Genomic DNA, 24,694 nt, shown 5'->3' with positions numbered 1-24,694 from the left:
TTTCCTGCCAGCAACATGCTTCTCATGAAGTTTCATTCATGCCACAAAGTTCTGGATCCTTGCATTTCCTTTTTTAAAGATAGGAGTGATGAGCCCATATAGAAGGGTTTCATTGATCTGATTTGAAAGACTGATTTGAAAAACCTGAACAAAACATTTTTTGGAAAGTGTTTTTCCTCTAATGACGCAAATGCTAGATGTCAAGAATGTAGTTAATACAGGAAGTACTCATGTTCTTCTGAGCATCCTCAACCCAAACTAATAAAGTTTGATTCGATCAGTCACTAAGCAGTATCTTCAGTTTTAGTAGATGTTTGATCCTCTTGTTTTATTTGCAGTTTCTTCTTTTTACTGTTTTTAATTTTAAAAATATACTGGAGGTATTTTAATGTGAATTATGCCATTTTTTTCTAGTTATTAAATCATGTCTTAAAAGAGCTCATGGAAGTAAAGCAAGTGAGAGAGAACCTCTTGCAAGTTCATCTAAATGGCAAGTTATATTGCATTCTTTTAAATTAAAAATACTATATATTTGCTTTTTGTAGTGGATTTTCACTTACTGTAAATCTAAACTAATAGTGCCTTTAAAGATGTTTCAAAATATCTGCTCTCATAAAAATCTTTGCCTGCTATCCATTGTTTAGTTATGAAAGATAGATTGTCTGAAGCAACATTTCAAGAGGTGTACACGTAGTCTTACTGCAAAAATAATATAAAGTCCCACTTCGGGAAAAAGTTCCTGGAATAAGTCTCTTCACTGGTGGCATAATGGTGTGACAACTGGGGTGTAGAGAGAGCAAAGGAGATAATTTAGTGTTTGATGTATAATCACCACTTTCTTTTAGGGCTCTTACAGACAAATGATAAAATAGCACTCAAGGAGATCACGAGACAACTACAAATGGAAAATGTGGTTGGAGACAAAGTTTTTGTGAGTATGAACTTCTTGCTACTCTTTTAGGCACCGCTTAAAAAAAAAAAAAAAAAAGAGCATTACAAGATTTAAACAAAAGATCTCCCCTCAGAAAAATAACCACACCAAATAAGTAACTTTTCCGTATATTGACCAGACTAAAATGAATAGATTTGAGCCTTACTGCAAAACTGGTGGACTGTCTCACTCTTCTCATTATCTTTTCAGAATTTATAAATGATTTTGAATACTACTGATATGAGATTTATGGAATTAGAAGAACAATGTTAACCTGTTAAGGCCCTTGTAAAGTATTTCCTAAGTCCGTCTGTCTTGACAGTAGAAAATACCAGACAGTATTTATGAATGTACAGTCAATGTCACCATGCCTGTTGTCGATCACAGTTGAGAAAGTCAGTTTCAGGTCAGACTGACAAAAACTGGGTAGACACTACCACACTGGTGGTTTATTCTACAATCCAGATGTAACCAAACCCAGAAGCCGCATTTGTTGCAGATCACTAAACCAGCTTAATATAGATCCACAGGGCATCTCCTGAGGCCTTCCAGCCTATGTTGCCCCCCAGACAAACTGGACTTCTTTGGTGAAGGGTTATTAAAACCAAAAATCACCCCACATTAGTTTCTTTGAGTCCCAGAGGGCCAGTCACTTACCCAGGTCAATAGATGCTCAGGACCTTTACACAAAAAACAATGCTGTAGCCAGTACTTAGTAAACTAAGAAAAGGAGTTATTAAAAGGTTAAGGCATGTAAAACACTTTACAGTTGGATTGAAGTACACAGTTCAGATTGTTTGTAGGAATGTTAAGTCTGCTAGTTTTTCTACAAGTCTCTGCGTTGCCCAAATAACTTGGGGTACCTCAGTCCTTGTGTTCAAAATTTCCCTGGTCAGAATTCACAGGCCAGAGATGGGGTAGAAAAGAACCCCCCCCTCTCCCCCCCCGCCTTTTTTACCCCCACACACCCACCCCTTGACCTGTTTATGCTGGAAAAAGCCTGGCTCTCTTACAGGTCAGGCAGTTCCCTAGAGTATATGCTCTGCTATCCTTCCATCTGAATTGCAGATTTTAGCTTACACCTTTGCCTACCTGCTTTCTGAGGTGTTTTCAGGGATGAGTCCAGATGCCTTTGTTTACAGCTCCTTTGTTACTTCTAAAGAGCTAACCTGTAGGCATTTCTCAGACCCACAACATGTTTGAGTTAGACACCGAGCAAAATTTCATAACTCCATACATAATGTCGATATACACCTTATAACAAGATAATAGTATTCAGCAGGTTATAACTTTTTTTTTTTCAGTGATACCTCACAAGGCATACTTTGTATAAGATTTATCACAACTTTCAGTGGTGACTATAGTAGTGTAGACGTCACCTTCCCCTTTAGACAGTATTACCATATATTTATATGCAATGTTGAGTGTAACTTTTATGAAGTTAACTTTTTTTTCTGAAAAAATCTTTTTTAATCAGAAATTTTAACTATTTCATCACAAAATAGTGAAAAGACCCTCTTAAAACTTGCTTGAAACATCTAACTATATAGATGAGGCAAAGAGTTCTAGTGGAATTCAAAATTGATAGTTCCAAATGTATTGCTACTAATAGACTGGAGCATCTGGATAACATCAGCTACAATAGTTATTTCCTTACAAATAAAGGATTGATCAATAACGTACTAAGTAGTTTAAATTTGTTGTTCAACTAGCAATATTTTTAGCAGTATTAGTCTGAAGCATGTTAGACTGTAGTTTATTACTTCTTCCTAGTAAGCTCGGCTTTAAAATCTGAATTGGGTAATGAGGACAGTGGGTATGAGGTCTGCCAGGTGCCTTACAGAGGAGAAGAAAGCCCCTTATCTTCTGACTTTAAGGGAGACAAGATTGAGTAAGTGGTAGATTCCTGACTGTTGACCTAGTATTTGTAGGGTTTCAATATGGTTAAAACTTAGCTAGGTGGGCACCAACTTTAAAAAGATTTAGCCTAAATATTAGAAAGTGCTTTCTAACTATAAGGATAGTTGTATTCTGGAATAGATTACCAAGGGGTGTTGTGGAATCCCCCCCACTGGAGATTTTTAAGAACAGATTAGACAAACACCTGTTCGGGATGGCCTAGTTATACTTGATTCTGCCTCAGCACAGGGGAATGAACTAAATGATCTTTGAGGACCTTCCTACCCTACATTGATATATTTTATATCTTTCTTTCCTTTAGGGTAGTTTTGCTGAAAACCTTGCATTTCTTCTTGAAGCTTTAAAGAAAGGTAAATATTTTGTATAAGACTTTAAACCCGGTGAGTTTTAACAAACTCACCCAAATGCTGTAGAGAAATCAAAGATTACCTCACACTCTAGACAAGTGGTCTCCAATCCTTTTTAAGCCCAAGATAACTTTTTGAATCTAAGGGCAACCCAGGATCTACCCTGTCCCTTCCCCAAAGCCCTGCCCTGCTCGCTCCCTCCCCCGTCTCTGTCGCTTGCTCTCCCCCATCCTCCCTCACTTTCACTGGGCTGGGGTAGGTGGTTGTGGTTCGGGAGGGGGTGCGGGGCTCTGGGCTTGGGCCAAGGAGTTTGGCATGTGGAAGGGGGCTCTGGGCTGAGCCTGGGGCAGGGGGTTGGGCTACAGGAGGGGGTACGGTGCGCTGGCTCTGGGAGGAGGTTGGGGTGCAGGAGCGGGTACGGGGTGCTGGCTCTGGGAGGGGGATCAGGGCAGGAGCAGAGTGTTGGGATTCAGGAGGGGGGTTGGGGTGCTGGCTCCAGGAGGGGGCTGGGGGTGGGGCGCAGCCTCCTGCTGGGCAACACTTCCTTTCGGCGGCTCCCAGTGGGCGGCAGGCACAGCGAGGCGAAGGCAGGCTCACTGCCTATCCGGCCACACGCCGCTCCCGGAAGGGGCCAGTGTGGTCCATGCGCTGCACCTCTCTGCAAGCACTGCCCCCACAGCTCTCCTAGCCAATGGGAGCTGCGGGGGCGGTGCTTGCAGGCAGGAGCAGTGCGTGGAGGGAGACCCCCGCTTTTCTCCCTCACCCCCGGCTGGTGGGCTGCACTGGCTGCTTCTGGGGGCAGTGTGGGGCCAGAGTAGGCAGGGAGTTTGCCTTAGCGGTAGCTATACTACACCACCGGAGATCGCGATCAACTGGGAGATCCTCTAGGATCAACCAGTCGGTGACCACTGCTCTAGACCATAGTACAAGGCACTTCTGCATGAGAATGAACCTTGGTTGCAAAATCAGTAGAGTGAACAGTCGTGTGGTCATATCAAGCATTGTGATGTTTGAATCAAATGCTTAAGCTTAATTTACAGGAGCAGCACTAAAGACTTCTTTCTACTGTTCATTGAATGGCTAAGGATGGCAGGTTTAAAAAAAAAAACTGGAAATAGTATTGAACTTTTTTCTGTTGCTTTTAAACAGTTACTGTTTGGTGTGATTTTTTTTTTTTTTTTTTTTTGGGTCTCATTCATACCACCTTCCCCCCCCAAAATGCAGTCAGATTTTGCAGGTTTTATTGTTCATTCTACCAAAAGCAAATATTTGCTATGCATTCAGGTGTAGAATGCAGTGGTGGATGTGCATGTAGATTTTTGCAATGCTGTTATCAAGTCTGTTGCCCATGATGAGAATTGATATAGCCTTTTAAAATATTAAAATGATAAATGGGCGTCTTAACTGTCTGTCGTTTTCACTGTTTATTTGTAACCAAAAAATATCTTGACAAGCTAGTTTAACCTCTGCAGTACTTTAAGCTAAATAATCATCATCAACCATGGCGTGTAGCAAATACACATGAGATGGGGGGTCTTATGAATTAGCAAAGATTCTATAAACAGGTTAAAACTTGAGGGCACACTAGAATAAAAGTGCTGCAAAGGTCAGAAGTCTAATAATCGTGTACTTACCAGTTCAGTAATATACTGTTTTAATTCCTGTCTTAGGTGACCGAGATAGCAGTTGTCCAGTGCTCTTTATACTGGATGAATTTGACCTCTTTGTTCATCACAAGAACCAGACATTACTGTATAATCTTTTTGATATATCCCAGTCAGCACAGACTCCGGTAACAGTTATTGGACTTACATGTAGACAAGTAAGAAGTTTTTCTTTTCTGTTTTATAGAGCTTATGTTTCTGACAACTAATGTTTCATATTTTTATTCTTAAGACTCATGTCTTAAGGAGACAATTCTGCTAACTTTGGAAACTTCTCCCACTGACCTAGTGTCGTTACATTGGCTTACTTTAAAAATTGATTCTAGTACAGATACAAAATAAGTGACACAAAATAGTAAATATTCAGAGCAAATGGGAACAGAAGTAGGAAAACAGGAATATGCTCCAGTAACCTCTCTTACTAAGAAAATGAAGGAGGTTCTTTCAGATTTAATAGGAAGCAAATTTTTCCTGCATCTTAATATCTGTCTTAATGATGAAGCATCTCACCAAAAAGTACCAAAATTTATAAAAAGAAAAGGACAACACAAGAAGCTATTAAAGTTAATGCCATAGAAACAATGTCAGTGCTATGTCAATTTCTCCTATGTCTTAACCAGACTGTACTTCAGGAGAAAAAGCTGTGGTCACCCCACTTAATCTTTGCGTTGCCTATGTCTGGACTTAAAGATGGAATTGAGGACAGGGTCATCATCAGGGTATAGTAACAAACTTATCACTGGTGTCCTCCACAAAAAAGATTTAGAATAAGCACTAGAAATGACTTTAAACCACACTGACACTGTCAAAGAAGAATGCCTTTTCATTTCAGGTAATTAAAAAGAAATCTACACTCTTAAGGGGAACACAGAACAACAATAAGCATTACCCAGTGTAACATTGTTGTTTTGTTTTGTAATTAATATAAAGAACTGCTAAAAAGTTTAAACAAACTAAATGTTGCAGGGATTACATACAGTATGTAGCCACAAACTCAACAGTAGTAATTGTCAATCTTCAGGCTTGCCTCATTATGTAATTAGGCTTTTTGGATCTCTGCTTTTTTTGTTCCCTGTTAGCTTCAGTTTTACTGCTTAAAAATGGTTACATTCCGGAGAAGAGGGCAAAAACTTGGACTTCTTTTACTACTTTGCAGGAACCATGTTAATCCATTTCTCATTAGTTTTCCATCTAAAAAATATCAGGATCAACATTGTTACCTATCTTTTGTTCTACAGGCTGCTGGTCTCTTCCTTTCCTCATTCACTATTGAGCAAGTGTAGAAACGTGGATCAAACTACACTGTCTTTCTACCACACTATGAAATATGACAAATGTTTTTTTAAAAACAAACCTTTTTCACCAGTAATTGCTGCTATAACACTGCCATACTTATAAAAGAAAAGACTTCTGATGTAGACTAATTTTGGGAAGTGTGGAGGTGGGGGAGGGTAAAATGTTTCAGGCTTTTCTTACGTTCACTTTGTTAAATATAAGGCAGTCTTGCTTATTAAACACTAAATCTGTGCGTTACTACAATAAGGTATGTCTTCGTGGAATACAAACTACGTGTGTTTTTTAAAAGCTGGTTAAACAACCATCATTCCTTCAATCAAACACTCGTGATCATAACATTAACAATCTAGAAAAGTATTATTAAAGATTATTTTAACTTTTTTAAATGCTCTTAACGCAACAGTTGAAAAGATGACTAAGTTACAAAAAAAGGAAGAGGAAGATGTCTTAGAAAACAGTGGGCCTCCAATAGAGCAGAAGTTTAGAGGTGCTTCTGGTTTTTGGTTTGGGGCAATGTCTAATGGGCAAGTTACTTGAAGTTAATATTGGACCAATTAATGTACAGAATGTGCAGTAGTTAATGTACAGAATCTCTTCCGTTATAAAGGTTCCTGTTTCCAGGGTCCACTACACTCTCCATCAGTGACTTACCTTAATTGGATTCAGGAGCAAAATCTTTTATAAAAGACTGATTTTAAACAATCTTCCATATCTTTTTAGAGAGTCTCATTAGATTTCATGGGAATTGGAGGTCGATATACAGTGGGTCATCAGATTGTATACACAAGATTGTGTTTTTTGTCCTATTACTACTGTACTTACTTTTAATTTGTCTTGATTTCATTCTCTTTCTGGAGATGATTTCATGCATTTTTAACAAAGCCTAAACTTTCCCAATTTCAGGGCAAGTAAAAGGACTGGAAAAAGCAATCTGTCTCTTACCCAAATGTCACTATAATAGGGAAGCAGTACTTAATTTTCCTTTTTAATAGACAAATGCCAATTTTCTCTTATTTCCTTCTGATGACAAGCTCTTTATTACCTCTCTAGAGAAAATCAGATTATTCTTCCTGCTCAAAAGCAGCCTAATAGTATTTGTGTGGTACAAGAGAATTATTCTTCTAAAAGAGAAATGTTGGCTCTTGAAATTTTTCTGGCAAGATCAGGTTCAGCCTTCCAAAAGACATGTAAAATGAGCCACCAACCTACACATTTTTACAGTCCTGATACAGTGGCTGAAGTCTTGAATACAACCCAAAGTAACTGAAATATTTAGTCTATGGAATAATTACTGTGTATCCCAGCAACTAATTACTGTGACTTAAGTAAATAGCTTGTAGTTGGGCATTTAAAAGAAACATTGTCAATTATATTATAAATTAGCAAGTTTGTTACTAATCATGCTTTAGATTATTAAAACAAAATTTTAATAATCCAGTTTTTTCTATTTAGGCTATTTGTACTTTCCTCTTAGACTGTTTCACTGAATCTCTCCTTTTTTTTAAACAAGGATATTCTGGAACTCCTGGAAAAGAGAGTGAAGTCAAGGTTCTCCCACCGACAGATATATTTGCTGAATTCGTTTGATTTTAAACAATATCTTAAAATATTTAAAGAACAGTTATATCTACCTGCAGAGTTTCTATACAAGCCTTTCACACAGAAATGGAATAAGAATGTTCAGGTAACTTGAAACAAAGGTATTAATAATGAAGTAATTAATTTGTCTCACTGAAGTGTTTGAAAAAGTTAAAATTCATAATTTTTCTAAATTGCTGTAGTGTTTATAGTGTTTGTCTTTACTGTCCTGTGTTTATTTTTGGTATTCACTATTTAAGGAAGGAATAAAATGTGAAATAGCCTATGTTTTCTCTTTTTTGCTTCAGGTTTTTAGAAAAATAGTGTGAATTTAACTGTTTGTATTATCATAGCTCCTAGTAGCCCTAGCCCCATTGTCCTAGGCATTGTACGAACAGAACAAAAGTACAAGAAAAACAGTAAGACAATATTGGTCAGCAGACCAGTGGCTGAGCTCATCTTCAGGTAATTTTATTAATCTGAGTAAAGGATGATATGATGAATCATGTGAATGTTGAATCACGTGCCATCTGAAATAATCCTGAGCAGATTGTGCTTGGATTTAAGCTCTCTTGAGAGGGAATGACGTTTACATTGACCATGTGCCTTGAAGAAACTGCGTACATATGATATAGCTTGTATTGTGAATGAAACCTTGGACTTTGTTTAATAAGCTGATTGTTAACATGTATATCTCTAGCTGTATTTCACTATTTGTGATATGAAACTGCCTTGGGCTGTGTTAGATCTGTCAGTTAGGTACTGAGCAGCACGTGGATGGGAAAGGAAATAGTGCTGGTGACTTGATAGCACTTCGGTGAGCTATTGAGTCAGAATGCCCCAGAATAGCATTAGAACCACAGAGTGATCGTTTGTGCTGTCTTTCCGAAGAGCCTTAGAAGTCCTGTTTCTGGCCATTATAGAACCCATGGCACTTTGTATGAAGAGCAGATATTAAATTAATAAAGTTTAAGGCCAGATGTAACCACTAGATAGTCTAGCCTGGCCATGTGAAAATTATAGGCCATTACATTTTACCCAGTTACCTCAGTATCGAGTTCAATTATTCATTTGTTTGAGTGTCTTTTTGGAAAATATGCTTTAATCTTCATTTGAAGACACTGAGATAGAGAATCCACCTCTTGCCTTGAGACGTTTTTAGATATAAAAAGTGCCTTATTTCTAATTTGAATTTCTCTGGCTTCAGCTTTCAGCCACTGGATCTTGTTGTTCTCTTCTGTGCTACATTAAAAAGCCCTTTAGTACCTGGTTTTAGCCCCTTCTTCCTAAAATCCCTCATTTGACCTTCAAACAGCCCTCCAACCTCTTCCTCCTCAGAAGCAAGTTCCCACAGTGGGGTGGCTGATTCTGCCTAAAAGTGTGTGTGTGCGCACGCACGCGCGCATGCAGGGGCGGGATGAGGCCCTGCCCCCAGCCAAGCTGGAGCCTGGCCAGGGAGCCTGGGCCCTCTATCTGCCCAGAGTGGATGGGCCCAAGAGTAGCCCCTGACCCGTGTCCCCAGGCCTCCTGCCCAAGGCAGGAGGAACGTCAGTGGCTCCTCACAGCTGCTCGTGCAGCTCTTACCCCAACCCAGCTCCAGCTTCCAGTCTGGCCTGGTGGTGGGGCTGAAGAGCAGCAGCCGGGCCATGGCAAAAGCCACCTGGGCAGCTGTGGGGAGCCACAGACCTTCAACCTGCCCTAGGAGAGGGGCCCAGGAGGCAGGGATACTGGCCAGGGGCTGCTCTTTGGGGGGCCTTCCCCACCCTGGGCAGATGGTGCGTCCATGGCTCCCCACAACTGCTTAAGCTCCCCAGGCCGCTCTTACCCGGGCCGGGCTTGGCTGGGGGTGGGGCCTCAAAGGGAAGAGGAGGGGCAAGGGGGCAGGCCTGGGCAAAAAGTGGACAGGCCATGCCCATCCACTTTCAAAAAGTGGCAGAGCCATGGCCCCTTGACACCCCCCCCACCCCCCGCCCCGTTCTGGTGCCCTAGTCCCAGATCAGGACACACCAACTAAAAGAAGCCCCAGATCCTGTCACAACAGATGCAAAACCTGCAGACCTATCTCCACTGCTACAATGATCAACACCCTCCACAACACCTCTTTCAAGGTCCATGAGTCGTACAAATGTGGTATACCTCACCAGTGCACTAAATGCTCCCACACCAACTATGTGGGTGAAACCAATCACTATGCTCTTGAATGAACTGTCATAGGGGAAAAAAAACCCCACGACATCACCTGTGGGTGAACACTTTTTTTCATAATGCAATCACTCTGTATCTGACCTATCAGTACTCTTAATCAGGGTTTTGGAGCAGCACCTGGAGCTGAAGCGCGGAGCTGCAGGTTTTTGCCTGGAGCTGGAGCGGAGCCGGAGCACAGCTCCAAAGCCCTGCTTAGAATCACAGAAGAGTAGGGTTGGAAGAGACCTCAGGAGGGTCATCTAGTTCAACCCCCTGCTCAAAGCAGGATCAACCCCTACTAAATGATCCCAGCCAGGGCTTTGTCAAGCCAGGCCTTTAAAAACCTCTAAGGATGGAGATTCCACCACCTCCCTAGGTAACCCATTCCAGTGCTTCATCATGCTCCTAGTGAAATAGTTTTTCCTAATATCCAACGGAGACCATTGCTTCTTGTTCTGTCATCTGCCACCACTGAGAACAGCCTGGCTCCATCCTCTTTGGAACCCCCCTTTCTCAAAGGAAACCTGCAGGGATGTTAGTGGATCACTTACCACATTTCAAGGGACCATTCAAGGATAACTATGCTAAGCAATCTGTTCCACTTTTCCCAGACCTTATGGGATGGCTCCTGAAAGAAAGTCAGTCAACCTAAGCAATGCAATAGCTACACTGACACTATGCTGAGCTAATTACATCAACCATGACTCTACACCAATTTAACACCACCACCTCCCTGAGTGGCATAGAGGCACCCGGGAGCTAAATTTAAGTGAAGACACTTCCACAGCTAGGTCGACGCAAGGCAGCTTATGTCGACATAAACATATAGTGTAGACCAGGCCTAAGTGAGATCTTAGGAGAGGGAGTGTCATTTGAATAATCCATTTGAAGAGTCTCAATAGTATGGAAATACAGTGGAGGATTTCTTATTTAAAGAGACAATAAACTTGTCTGCTGAGAGGTTGATTTACAAAAAACTAAGTGTTGGCCAGAGGAGATAAGTTTATCAGAGAAGGCAAGTTGAATTGCTTTGTGTACAGCTAGTTAAATAATTAAGAATCAGATGTGGTTTTAAAACCATTAAAATATGGATACAAATGAGAAAATATATGAATTTCTTTCAGTAACCTTTTTCTGAGTATCTATATAAAATCTAGAAGTTCTACAGTGATCATATAATTAGGCAAAACATTGAGAGTGCACCATAAAATATGTATTTTAGAGCTGGACGGGGATTCAGCTAGTGGTGGCATGTTTAGTATTGCCTAGTTCAATATAAAATGGACTGTAATTTCACTTTTTTCGAGTTATACTTGTGGAAATGTTCTCTACAAGAGCTTGGCCTGTCTTTCCCCCTGAAAAGAGATTTCAGTGATTTTTTTTTTTTCCAGAATTTTGTTCTGATTCCACGATAAATATTAATACTGGATAATAAAAATAGGTCTGGTTAGATGACCAAGAATTTTCCAGTTGGGCAAGAAACAGTACATCTTAAAAATTCCATTTTTAGTCTCTTTCAGAAGACAGAACAGTGCAAGATGTGCTACGAAATCATTTCCACTGCAGCAAAGACCTGCGATCACTTCACATGCTATTGGTATGTATTGATATTTGTCTCTAAAATATTGTTAAATCATGAAATTGCTAATACAATAGCCTGTAAGCTAGTTATTTTTCATACAAATTAATTGAGCTTTACTTGAAACATCTTATTGGATAGGTTTTTTTCAAATGTCATTAGCAGTGTATATTTGTACATTCCTTCATTCACTAGTACATATTTTATTCCTTATTAAGTATATGAATAACTGTACTGATTTATGACTGTGCTTTCATTTAAGGATACACTTACGGTTCATGAGTCTTCATTATTTGACTGTGTAGTCAACTGCTTCGTTCAGATTTAGTCCTTGCTTTATTATAAAATGTATTGCTGAGCTATATAGTGCATACATATATAGAATGAATATGTTCAAAGCATTTCACTCTTAAGAGACAACATCCAGTTAATCATATTTTGCCCTGAATAAGATTTTTTTCCTACCTCTAACTGCTGAATCTGAACTATTTCTACTTCTTCAGAGTCCCTTTACTTCCGCTATCTTAACCAAACAGCTGTACTACTTCTCGCACAAGCCTACTTGCAAGTCTGTAGCCGTAGCTGCTTTTTCCTAATCTTTGACTCCCGCCTCAAATTCTTCTCCCACTCTTTCCTCCCTTTCCAGACAGGATCCTAATTATTTCTTCAGAGAAGATCAATAAGTTCTGATTGTCTCCCTGTTCCACTTTTTTACCCCCTACATTTTCCTCTCTTGTCTCTTAATATGCTTTTTTTTTTTTCCTATCATGGACACTGAGACTTCATGTCTGCTCTCTTCCCCCAACGTCCCATTGACCATCTCCCCATGTCTTCTAACCTTCCTTGCCCCTGCCTTCTCCTCAGTCTCTCTGTCATCAGGTTCCTTTTCCTCCCAGTACAAGCCTATTTTGATCTCTCCTAAGTAGACTTAAAGAAGGTGTTTTGGTTTCCTGGTCTCCCTCAAGCCCAAGCAGGAAGAACTGGGTATTATCTGGGGCCATTCAAGTGGCTTCATACCTTTTGTGATGTGGCCTTCAGCAGTCGTGAGTTTCCATGGTGGGCTGTCACAACAACTGGGTTCCTAATTATAGTGCAGAGAGAGGAACATAAACCAAATTGGCAGAGCTGCCCTCTAAGCAGCTTTTTGGGAAGAATCTGGCCAAATCTCTCAAATATCCATCGACCAAGTCCTCTTAGTGTTCTCCAGGTTTTCAGAGGGAAGGGGCTTACACCAGTCCTCCTCTTGGAGGCAATCTTGTTCCAGGGCAGTCCAGGGATCCTTCACTTCTCTATGAAGGAGATTCCCAACAGACAGAACTCCTTTTTGCATTGCTGAACGCTGACCTCAAGCAGCCTTAATACAGCCTTGCTGGCCAGCACCCTACCCCTTTTTCAGTCATTCCATTATAACAGTGGTGGGCAACCTCTGGCCCACAGGCCGCATGTGGCCAGTCAGGGTAATCCACTGATGGGCCACGAGACAGTGTTTACATTGACTGTCCGCAGGCACGGCCGCCTGCAGCTCCCAGTGGCCGCAGTTCGCCGTTCCCGGCCAATGGGAGCTGCGGGAAGCGGCAGCCAGTACATCCCTGAGGCCTGCGCTGCTTCCCAGAACTCCTTTTGGCCGGGCACGGCGAACTGCAGCCACTGGGAGCTGCCTGCAGCCATGCCTGCAGGTGGTCAATGTAAACACTGTCTCGCGGCCTGCCAGCAATTACCCTGATGGACCCACCACTGCATTAGAGGTCAATTCAGATCTTTCTCTTAGGCCTGGAATTATGGATCTTCAGTACCTGTACACAAGAAGAGATTAGTTTAGGATATGCCACAGTTCCTTCCTGGATCTCGTCCTGCCCATCAAATCTGGAACGTAGAGGTAGACAGCTGAGATCTTCTGAACAAAAAGGCCATCTGTCTTGTCTCTGACCCTACACCTCCACTTCCTGACCAGAGGCTAGGGATTTTACTCCTGATATTCCATTGTTTACTAGTGCAAATGGAGCTCTTGTCCACTTTGAAACTCAACTACTGGATCTGCTGTAGAAAATTCTGAATTGGAACCACTCCTCTTGTGTATTCTTCAACCCATCTCACCTTGCAACTTCTTTTGCTTTGTGCACCTGTAGGATCTGTACTCTTCTCCCCCCTCATGTTAACGCATTGGCAATACCAACACTTTACGATGTAACCAGAACTTCCACTTCTGCCCCTCCTTCGGTCTTGCCTCTGACTTGTGTGTTTTCTGCAAAACCCTTAACCTTCATAACCAACTTGAATGAGGAAAATTATTCACATTTTTATCTCTGCCTGAACATGACTCAAACCTCAATCTCCTCTCCAGTCCGTGAACAGTTTCTCTCTTACAGACCACAGACACCTCTTCTGCAGGGAATTCGTATCTGCTTCCAGCCTTGGTAACCAAATATCAAGGTATGACAGAATCTTTCCTCACCTGTGTCAGCCACACTTTTCAGCAGATAAATCACTGTGTTCTGAGTGGATTTGGCACAATTGGGTCAGATTCTGCTTATGCCTCCTGCAGAACTTTATTTTCCAGAGATGGTGCACACAGTTACCTGAGGAACTCTGTGCACATCCCAACCAAGAATCCTTTCTGTATTACTCTTCCCCTTTGGACACCAGGGAGCTAAGTTTCTCTGCATTAAACATGCCGCCATCCTATCAGGCTGCAGAGTTCACTTGAGCAGTTTATCAGCCCAAGAAATGTGCCCTCCTCAATATCCAGATCTCCATGTGCTATTTGCTCAGCTGTATTGAGCATGGAACCACTTTTGAACAACAGTTTTACATTCTGGTTTGCTGTGTTAACAAGTGAGGGTAGACTGCGTAGATTTCACTACCGGAACTTAACCCAACTGTCTTGGGAAAAGATATTTTCTCAGGGGATAGGAACAGAGAATTGAGCTGCTGCCTCCCTGGTATCTAGCCTAAGAAAAATTAAACAGGACCAAGCTGAGAATTTCTCTGGATCTATTGCTTTGGATTCTCCAACACCATGAGCACTGACCACAGTCCTCTATTGATATTCCCCTGGAAACTTGACCTGTTATCCTGAGGCCAAAGCATCTTCTGCAGCTTGGAAACAATTAGCTTTTGTTTCCTGGGGGCTAAGTGGTTTCCACTCTAACCTAACTGCCTCTCAGAGATAACTTTACCTGGTTCTGGAATACCTTTTACCAGTAGTCAAAATAAAAGGGCTGAGGTGCTGAATTGTTCTCTCTAGCATGTCCTGAATTCCTTGTTTGGCTTGGAAAAGGGGCTGAAGGTGCGGTGAGCCCTGAGTTTACTCTGGCAATAAGAGGAGGTTAGAATACAGATTTTGTTTGTCTCATTACAGCACCCCACGCGCAGCCCAGTTTCCCCTTAATGGGACTTTCCCTTAATTCTGAATGTAGTTGTCTGCCATTTGAACCTGTGGGAGCAGTATCCCGGAGGTTGCTTTCTCTCAAGTTAGTTTGTAATTGCTGACTTCAGTGCAAAGAATCAGGTGACCTTGCTAGTTATCTTTCTACCTTAATTTTTTTCCTATATCAGCACATTTTTACTTACCCCTGCAGTTTGTTACTTAAGTTTTAATTCAGAAATAATTATTTTACTTCATTATGTCAAGAACCTTTCAATTCTCTTCAATGGAATTTATATTCCCTTAATGTGGAACAGGCCCTGAAGTTTTGTCTTGCTCAGACTCAGTAATTCAGAAAAGTTCAGTACTTCAGCAACAGCAAAGCTGTTTGTAAGGCTACAGTAAATGACTGAACTTGGGAATGTAGCCTAGGTGCTTATAACCCTGTTGGTAAAATCTAACTAACTGCAGGTTAGACAGGTTTTACCAAGACCCATTCCCTCATGACCACCTCAGGAGTGTGAAGGACTTAAGTATCTCCCAGCTGCAAGGCAGTCATCAGGCTGTCTCTGTATGCCTTCATCTGTGAGTATTTACTGAATTTCTGTATGGCAGAATTGCAGTGCAGTCATTCAGTGGTCCAAGCTCCACTCTAGGTAAGCTCTTATCTGTAGATATACTGCTCACTAATTCCACTGGTAAAAATGTAGGATAAGTGAAAAGGGGCTCACAACAGAAAACTTTTGGTAAGTTACCTTTATAGTCCTCTTTCTATTCTACATGTTTCCCATTTCACATTAAGGCTGTCATTTGCGAAGTCTTAGCTGTTTCTCACTCTGATTTTTATCTAACTCAGTCCTTCAACTGGCAAGAAAGAGGCACTGATGCCTGTATACCTTGAATGAATGATAGTTCTGGTTCCTTCTTCCTGCCACTGAATATAGTGGCTACCAGACGGGATAGGAGCAAAGGACTGTGACAGTTGTCAGTTATCTTTGCTTAGAGCACCATGCTCTATTCTTACACTGGGACAAAACCCTAAAGATATGGGACTGGTCAACATTCAGTAGAAGATTCTTGATGATCACTTAACTGAATGGGGTAGAAACCAGGCCTTCTTTCAGATGGACCCACAGGAGTGGGAGACAGCAATAAAACTCATAGCTCACAAGACAGGACAGAAAACTGCAAATGTTTATTATAATTTTAAAAAGTAAATCTGCCATGGCTGAGATTTAATCTCCTGTTAATGTGCCTGTTTCCTCCCACCACCATCTAATATGCAGGTTTAAAGAATTAAAATTATATCTTTCTGTTCCACTGAAGAACATTGCTTGGCTGTGTATTTAAGAGTAAGTTATCAGCAGCTTTCTTAAATACTTGCTTTGTGAATTTGTATAAATTCTGAAATTAAAACAAATGTACAATGGTGGTATGGGATACCAGTCTGGTCTGAAACAAATTAATTTCTATTTGCATTGTATTATTACTGGCTCAAATGTCATTTTAATGTTGGTCTTCAGTTACCAGCCATAGAAAAGTATCAGTCTTTTCTGTATTCTGTCTTTTCTAAAATTAGTGTTAGTTGTTCTGTACTTCCTAAAAATTCTGGCATGTCTTCTAAACTGGTAATTGGGTTCTGCCCACAAAAACATTTAAATATAAACTGTAATTGATATAACTTTGTATCTTGCAGGATAGATATAAACTTATTGGGGAACCTTGTCTCTGTACTCCACAGGGACAGCTAACTTTCATTTTCTATAAGTGCATTGGGCAAGTTGCTCCTCCCTGTATACAAAAGTAGTATATTTGAAATGATGTTCATAGTAGGATAGTCACTTGAAGGTCAAGTGAAAGCTAATTAATTAGGAGTATCACTTAAGGCCAATTCTTCATTGAAATTTGTGTTTCAGCCATTCATTGCATCAATTTGTGAGCTATTAGTGTCTTCTTGTCATTTTGCGTTTGGAATCTAAATGTGGCTAGGCTGTACTGTTACCCAGATAAGGTTTTTCTTTCTCCAGTCTTCAGAACAAATAACTCAAGATGGGTCAGTTGTATTAATGAACTAGCTGCCAGTAGCTGCCAGATTATTAGCTGCCTTTAGTGTTGTAACTTCCACTGTAAAGTAATGCACATATCAGCTTTATTTATAAATGTGTCCAGTTGATTACTCTAGGAAGCATATTCACTTTCACATATGAATGTCATGAGTATGGAATGTATATAATCAATATTTCTATAAGAAATATTTCTCTTGCTTTATTTTCAGATGCTTGCTTTAAGTAGCATAACAGTATCTCACCCATTTATGACTGGATCAGATCTTCTTGAAGCAAGCAAATTGTGCAGAATGGACTCAAAAGCAAACATTGTACATGGTAAATTCCAGTATTTTTTACTTTAATTTGTGAATATAGAACCCCTGAAGGTGCTAAGGTGATGGCCCTTAAGTTCTCCTCTTGCACTGGATAAGTAAAATTCAGGAAACTGTCTTCTTCCTCACAAGTCCCCCCACCAGGGAGCTGAACTAAAGGGAACATCTCTGCCCCTGGGTAGTGCGCCCCACTACTTTCCCATTACATCCTGTTAACTTACTTTTGAAGCAATGACTTGTCTTTGGTCCTCTAGTCTTAAGTGTTGGTTGATAGAAGTACTCCATGCTTTCATACCAGATCTTTCACTCCAGGTCTCTGGATATGAGTGAACTTTTACAGGGTTTGTTTTTTTTAAAATGAGAATGCAGGTCTTGTCAAAGGTGCTATAGTTAGGGAACTTCTGTCTCCTGTGCCCTATCTACAGAAAAAAATAGTATGGACAAAGGTAGTATGAGGCTTCTTTCCCTGATCATCTGCCTTCCGTCATAGCTGGAGGAGGAAGTAATGTTCTCTGTAAAGGGAGCAAGAGGTTAGTTTTAAGTGGTAACCCTTGAGGCAGAAGAGCAGTTTCCTGGGACATAAGTTGCAATTCTGTTTTATCACTCATATTGTCAGACCAGTAGGGAAGAATGAGATGGCTTGAGGTGTAGTGCCATTAGTATACTGATGATCTGAAGTTCTGTCTCTCCTTTTCTTCAGTCTAGTAGATCCTTTTCCAATGTCCTAAACAAGATGGGTTTAAATGAATGAGCTGGTTGAGGCTTTCTCAAATAAGAGCTGCAAGTGCTGCACTAAGAAATCAACTTGAACTGAGAGCTGATTTCTGTCCCTTGGGCTGGGGAGGGAATGTGCCGCAACAGGGCTTGTGCTAACCTTTTTGCTACCAAAGTTGGTGACCTAAGTCTTTGGATCCTCAACTGTTTCTGTATGGTCAGTGTCCCAAAATGCTTCTCTGTTGTGGGCACTGTAACCATCTATATCTTGTTTCAGAGTAACAGCCGTGTTAGTCTGTATTTCGCAAAAGAAAAGGAGTACTTGTGGCACCTTAGAGACTAACCAATTTATTTGAGCATGAGCTTTCGTGAGCTACAGCTCACTCATCGGATGCATCCGATGAAGTGAGCTGTAGCTCACGAAAGCTCATGCTCAAATAAATTGGTTAGTCTCTAAGGTGCCACAAGTACTCCTTTTCTTTTTGCATCTATATCTTGCACACCTCCATTGGATTATTGCAGTGAGCTCTTCTTGAAGATATACCTAAGGACTACTCAAACTTCAGCCACAGCAAAATGCAGCTGCCCCTATATTTCTCAATTTCATAAATGGTGCATATTACAGATGTGCTTCTGGAACTGCACTGTCTTGTTTCTGATACAATTCAATCATTGATTGTTGCTCTAAAACACACAAACTTCAGGGCCTGGCTCTCCCCGATTGATTTTTCTCTATGCTTTACCTAAGTAGAGGAATACTTTAGCTAAAAATTCCTTGACTTGTTTCAGAATACCTTGGCCACAGCTCTAGAATTGACTTGTCCCTATTGGCCTGACAATCTAGGTTTGCGTGTTTCTCTTAACTTTCCAAGAGCACACTAAGGCTCATTTCTGTTTGGTTTATGGGTGAGAAGGTAGTTCCTTTTTAATATGCTTGTCTGCTTACTGGTCTCTGACAAGGAAAGAGACATGTTTATATAAACCCAAAATTAATTGTTGGGTTTGGCCTCCCTTCCATGAGAGATACTACTAGTGGTGATGATTCTTAATAGATACCTGTTTATAAGAAGGTGAACTGGAAATACCAAATAGCAATCAGAAGTTAACTTGTTTCTAACGTGATGGGCTGAACTGAAGTAGCCCAGAAAATGTGCAAATGGTAAGTTGAGAAATAAATGTCCCAGTGGTAAAAGTATTACTAAGGTAAATGTAGAGAGACAGACAAGGTGGGTGAGGTAATGTCTTCTATTGGACCAGTGTTGGTGAGAGAAGCTTTTGAGCCACACAGTGCTGTTCTTCAGTTCCGTGGGGCTTGAAAGCTTGTATCTCTCACTAACAGACATTGGTCCAATAAAAGACATCTTACCCACCTTGTCTCTCTAATATGCTGGGACTGATGTGGCCACTACTACACTATATACACCAAGGTAAGGGTGTCAATGTAATAATTGTTTAGTGATTCGTTAATGTAATTGGGAGGTGGTGATATACTTATCAAAGGATTGATTAACTTGACCATTAGACACAATTTATCTTAAGCTGACATTTAGCTTCCCTAGGGCTTTAAGATTGAAGGCCTTTTGTTTGGTATCTTAAAAATCTTTTCCTAAACTTCCTGAGTTATTAAAGCAGTACAACAGGCATCAGGGCCAGCTGATTTATCTGCCTTTCAGAAGGATTGGAGTTTAACTCCTATAACGCTACTTCAGTTTACATTTGATAGCATATAAGTCTGAGGCCTTAACTACACTGCCACTTACAGTGCTGAAACTTTCTTCGCTCAAGGGTGTAAAAAAACACCCCCATGAGCGATACAAGTTTCAGCGCTGTAAGTGGCAGTGTAGACAGTGCTACTCCTCTCGCAGAGATGGTTTTATTAGTGATGGAGCTGCCACTACACAGCCACATTTAAAGCATTGCTGCGACAGCAGACATACCCTTAGTTTCACTGAGGAAAAAGTGAGGAGAGATTTTTGTTTAATCTAGTCAGCTTTTATGGCTCTTGTTCAACCCGTAAAGTTATATATAACAGTAATTTTGAATTGTTGATGTGCTTCTATTAATTTCAAAGTAATGCTATATTGTAAATGTGCCTGTATTTTAATGTGTCTAGAAACATGCATATACATGTGAATGATAGTTCTAAATATCTTTTCTCCATATAGGTTTGTCTGTGCTGGAAATCTGCCTAATTATAGCTATGAAACATTTAAATGATGTTTATGAAGGAGAACCATTTAATTTTCAAATGGTCTATAATGGTGAGATGAAAGTATCAACTTTAAAAATCTATAAATATCACTTTACTGTTACTCAAGTAATATCATTTTCCTTGGTACAGAATTTCAGAAGTTCATACAACGGAAAGCACATTCCATGTACAATTTTGAGAAACCTGTTGTTATGAAGGTAAACCCTTAGTTTGTTTCCTTACATACCTAGATATTAATCTGTACTTGGGTTATAGGTTTCTAGGGAGCTACTTTTAAAATTGATATCTGTTCCATAGCTAAAGATCTAAGGGATTTTGCTGTGTAAAGTGATTGGATAAGTAGATAATGAAAACGATCAGAAAGGTCTCCTTATAATGAAAAACACATTTGTGTGGTACTTGTACTGCCACCTGCTGTATGGGTGTTGTATCTCACTGTCCATGGTTAATGTAAAGACACAATTTTGGGGGGGGCTAATATCTGACTTATTGAAACATTACATACCAAAGTGGACTTTATTTTTAAAGAGTTCAGCAGCTGAACCCAAGCACCCGTTGCCATTTATCAAGGGATAAGTTTGGCAGTGACTGAATTTAGACTGTCATTCCTTTGCGTGGAGATAATTGTTTTAATTGATATAGAGCCTTTTATTTAGAAAGACAATATTCTGGTTCCTAGCAGACTTCTAAAGCGTTACCTTGTGTGGCATGTAGGGGTTTTTTTGCTGCTCCCAAATTACTCTGATACGAGGTGCAGGACAGCTAGTATTTAGTCCTGAATCAGTAACAGGTTTAAGTTCCAATATCTCTTAAACAAACAGGGCTCAAGGTAGCTTAATATCAGTAAAGAGCTGAAACTCCCTTTTCTGTCTGGAAACTAAGGTGTACTGATCTGTCGGGATGTCTTCATCATACCTGCATCTTTTGGACATAAAACTAGACCTATCAGTCACTAGCAGAAAAGGGTGTGGTCCAGCCCCTGAAGACCCTGTCAGCTTGTAAAAAGCTGCTGCTCACTTGAACCCCCCAAATGAGTTATGCTGCCATCATTTTCTCTCTGGCCTTTCTTTAGACTTGGATGAGACTCCAGCACTTCAACCCTCAGGTTTCTGGTCCCCTGGGTCACTTGCACAAAAATACAGCATGGCGGATAAACTGTGCTGGTTCCCTTTGACCCCCCAAATTCTCAAACTAACTTGGCCTTCAAGTGTGGCCACACCCCTTTGTGCCAGTGACAGACAGGTATGGCTGTGCCTGAAAGTGCAAGTAGCCTGAAGAGCCATAATAACAGATCTGTGGACTATAGTGCTTGGTGAAAGGAAGCTTTCGTGTAAGTACAAAAATTTTCCTCTTCCATAAGGTTGCAGCATTTGACTGAGCTGTTGGGAGGAACCTTAACATTGTGACTCATTTTTTTATATGAAGAGGATTTTAAGTTTATTTGCTCCAAGACTGTACTGCTAGTTTCACCTTATTAAGGGAGCTTGGCTTTATAGGGTTAAATATTTCTGAAATAATTCTTGTAAGTTGTGGTGAATAAGTGACATATGTAGGATAACCTTCACAATTGATTCATCCATTTGCTGCTACTCTTGGGGAAATATAACTGCCCCAGGCCGAAAGGCACATCTGCTACCCCTGTAGTCTATCATGAAAATCTAGCTATTGCCATCAAGTTTGAGAAATCAAACGAGTCAGGAAATGTAGAGTTCAATTTTTAAGCATAGAATCTCCTTCCTTACACTGAATTATGCCATAGACACTCTAGAAATTAAGAAATGATTTTCAGTTTAATGATACATTGTATGCCTTAAACTCTAGTATCTGGTTTATTCTTTTAATTTTGTAAATTATATCAATTGGGCCTGGGTTGGTTTAAATCTGAGATATACACAAGTTTGAATTTTTCATTAGATTTTATAATTTAAATACTACTCATGGCCTAGAGTTCAAGATGGACCACCCTTTTCAATTCTCCACTCCTAGATGAGCCCCAGCAACTGACAGCTCACTATTCAATCTTACACAAGTTTGTCTTGGTTAAACTGAACAAAAATCAACTAATTTCATAACTCTACAAGTTACTAAACAGTGACTGAAGGCTATATATTCTGTACTTACTGTGGGTGAGGTATTGCAAAAATGACATGCTCAAAACTAATAAACCACTTTTTTCAAACTTGTCTTGATCCTTTGGAGATCTAGAAAGAAAGTCAATGAACAAAATCCATTCAACCAGTGAGAATACCTTTAGTGTATCCTGCTCAGGCTTTTTGAAAAATCCCAGTTAGTATATCAAGCCCAGAAAACTTAAATGCCCTGTTCTTGCAAAAACTGAGTAATGGATGAGTACAAGCAGCTGTATTTGTCTATAGTAGTTGCTGCTTCTGCTACTGTAAAATGTGTCCTATGTGGGCTATTCAGAATGGTGGTTGTAGACTGGAGAATGTTTGACTTACCCCAGACTTGCTTGTTTTTTTCTTTTTAGGCTTTTGAACACTTGCTACAACTAGAGTTAATAAAACCAATAGAAGGACTGTCTGTGCGTGCTCAGAGAGAATACCTACTAATGAAGCTACTTTTGGACAATAATCAAATAATGGATGCTTTGCAGGTGTATCCAAACTGCCCAACAGATGTGAAACAGTGGGCAACATCCTCATTGAGTTGGCTGTGAACTTTCTGAAGCTTATTAAAACCACATTAAGGTGAAATACAATAAGTTGGGTTGACTCAGCATAATTTCAGTGGATACTGCTCATTCACTTGACATTAAGAGCATGGGTTTTTTAAATATGGTGTACTTTTCTGAAGTGTTCCAAGATATTGAAAATAAACTCAAGAAAATGATGTTTACAGTGCCTTGATAATTAGTTCAGGGAGTCTAAACACCAGTCTCAGATAAAACACTTTATTTCCAGTCTTCAGTTAAAAACACTTCTCTGTTCATTGCCATAGTTCAGCTAGATTTAGGTTTTCTTCAGGAATCTGTTTGGCTAGCGCCAAGTGGGATTTTTGGTTAAGCTACAGGAAAGAAACCCACCAGGTTGGACTTACACATTGATCCTAATTCTGAGTTGAATAAAATTTGAAGTTGATATTCCCCTGCAATATATATTAAATCTTTTACAGTTATCAGCTCAACAATGTAAGAGTAATTGTACATCCTGTTACTGTGATACTTGTGCTCAAGAGGGACAAATTGATGGAATTTCCCAGGTATAAAATTTAAAAGGACTTTTCTGGGAGGATCAGAGGCTAGTAAGGACTGTCTTCCTTTCCACTGAGGTAGGAAAATAGGGTGATTTGACCTAGAACTTAAGAAAAAGCATTTGGTGCCAGGGTGTTAGTGCTTTTATCCATCAGTTCCATTTTCACTAAGACTGCTGTCTACCTTCCACAGAAGCAAGCTGCTTGTTGGTCAGGCAGTTAAGTGTTTTAACTATCAATCCACAATAACTCCCCTTAGTGTTAAGAATGCATACCAGTATTACTCAGGTCCGAATATTAAAAAAAAAAAAAGCCAAGGACAGTGAAGTCCAGTTTCAAACTGAAATCTGTTAAGGTGACTCAGTATCAGACACCTGCTACTGCCAGAGATCTTACAGAAAACACCACAATGTTTAAATTTAAACAGCCCCTAGAAAGGATGTGCCTTAACATCCCTGGTCCAGCACTACATTATGACCACTTTGTATGATTTACAGCTATTGCTTGTGACTAATTCTAGCTTGCAGGTACAGGGCATAAGCTAAAGAATTATTCCCTCTACTTGAAAAGATCTGTATAGTCCATCAAGAGCTGGCTAGTTTATGAACTCTGGCATAAATCCTGAATAATTTTATATCACTAGTGTTTCTAAATCCTTTTGCAAGAATCAAGAGCCACCAACTTTAAGAAAATTCTAGATTCTGTAGCTCTCAAAGATCTACAGGTTTCAGAGTAGCAGCTGTTAGTCTGAATTTGCAAAAAGAAAAGGAGTATTTGTGGCACCTTAGAGACTAAGGAATTTATTTGAGCATAAGCTTTTGTGAGCTACAGCTCACTTCAGTGGAGGCACCCTAGTTGAGCCCTAGTCACCTTGATTCCCCCTAGTCCCACTGCTCCTGCATCTTGAACCCCCACCACCACACCCCTGTGAATCCAGATCCCCCACTGAGCTCCACACCCAGAACCATCTCACCCCACACCTAGACCCTCATGGTGTGCCTGGCATGGAGGGTTGGGGCCCTATGTTGCTTCTGGCACAGGCCAAGCCCTTTCACTGTTGCAGGGTCAGGTACCATCTCACTGTTAAGTCTGTGGGCTGCAGAGCCATCCCCCCACCTCTGTGCAGCCACTGGCCTCTGCTCCCCTGTGCTATGCTGGGATCTCTACCTTTGACAAGTACAATTTGCAGAATTTTTTTTGGCACAGAATTCCCTCAGAAGTATATAGTAAAGGGTCTGATTTTTTTTTTTGAAAGAATATTTTAAAGAAGGGAACTGAGTGAGGTGTGTTTCCTCACTAGTTTTGTGTGTCAAAT

The 24,694-nt window shown here is 40.3% G+C and overlaps 1 protein-coding gene across 8 annotated transcripts in view; it reads left to right on the top strand.

Moving 5' to 3' along the window:
* The window catches only part of ORC4 (origin recognition complex subunit 4), a 56,609-nt gene extending 33,590 nt beyond the window's left edge, over nt 1–23,019 (top strand). For 5 of the 8 annotated variants that reach the window (XM_007061788.4, XM_027824276.3, XM_027824275.3 and 2 more), the window contains 10 exons: nt 415–490; nt 846–931; nt 3,153–3,201; nt 4,869–5,020; nt 7,669–7,842; nt 11,431–11,517; nt 17,139–17,247; nt 20,123–20,218; nt 20,299–20,366; nt 22,658–23,019. In XM_007061788.4, the coding sequence (XP_007061850.1) occupies nt 415–490; nt 846–931; nt 3,153–3,201; nt 4,869–5,020; nt 7,669–7,842; nt 11,431–11,517; nt 17,139–17,247; nt 20,123–20,218; nt 20,299–20,366; nt 22,658–22,846 (1,086 nt within the window). In that variant the 3' untranslated portion in view covers nt 22,847–23,019. Of the gene's footprint in view, nt 1–414; nt 491–845; nt 932–3,152; nt 3,202–4,868; nt 5,021–7,668; nt 7,843–11,430; nt 11,518–17,138; nt 17,248–20,122; nt 20,219–20,298; nt 20,367–21,241; nt 21,500–22,657 lie in introns of all 8 variants that reach the window. The other 3 variants (XR_006284872.1, XR_006284873.1, XM_037912321.2) reach the window with 3 other exon arrangements.
* Nucleotides 23,020–24,694: the final 1,675 nt, after the last annotated feature.

This window comes from Chelonia mydas, chromosome 11, assembly GCF_015237465.2.
Source record: "Chelonia mydas isolate rCheMyd1 chromosome 11, rCheMyd1.pri.v2, whole genome shotgun sequence".
NCBI classification, from domain to species: domain Eukaryota; kingdom Metazoa; phylum Chordata; order Testudines; family Cheloniidae; genus Chelonia; species Chelonia mydas.
Note: the sequence above shows the minus strand (reverse complement) of the source record. Positions and strands in the feature narration are given on the sequence as shown.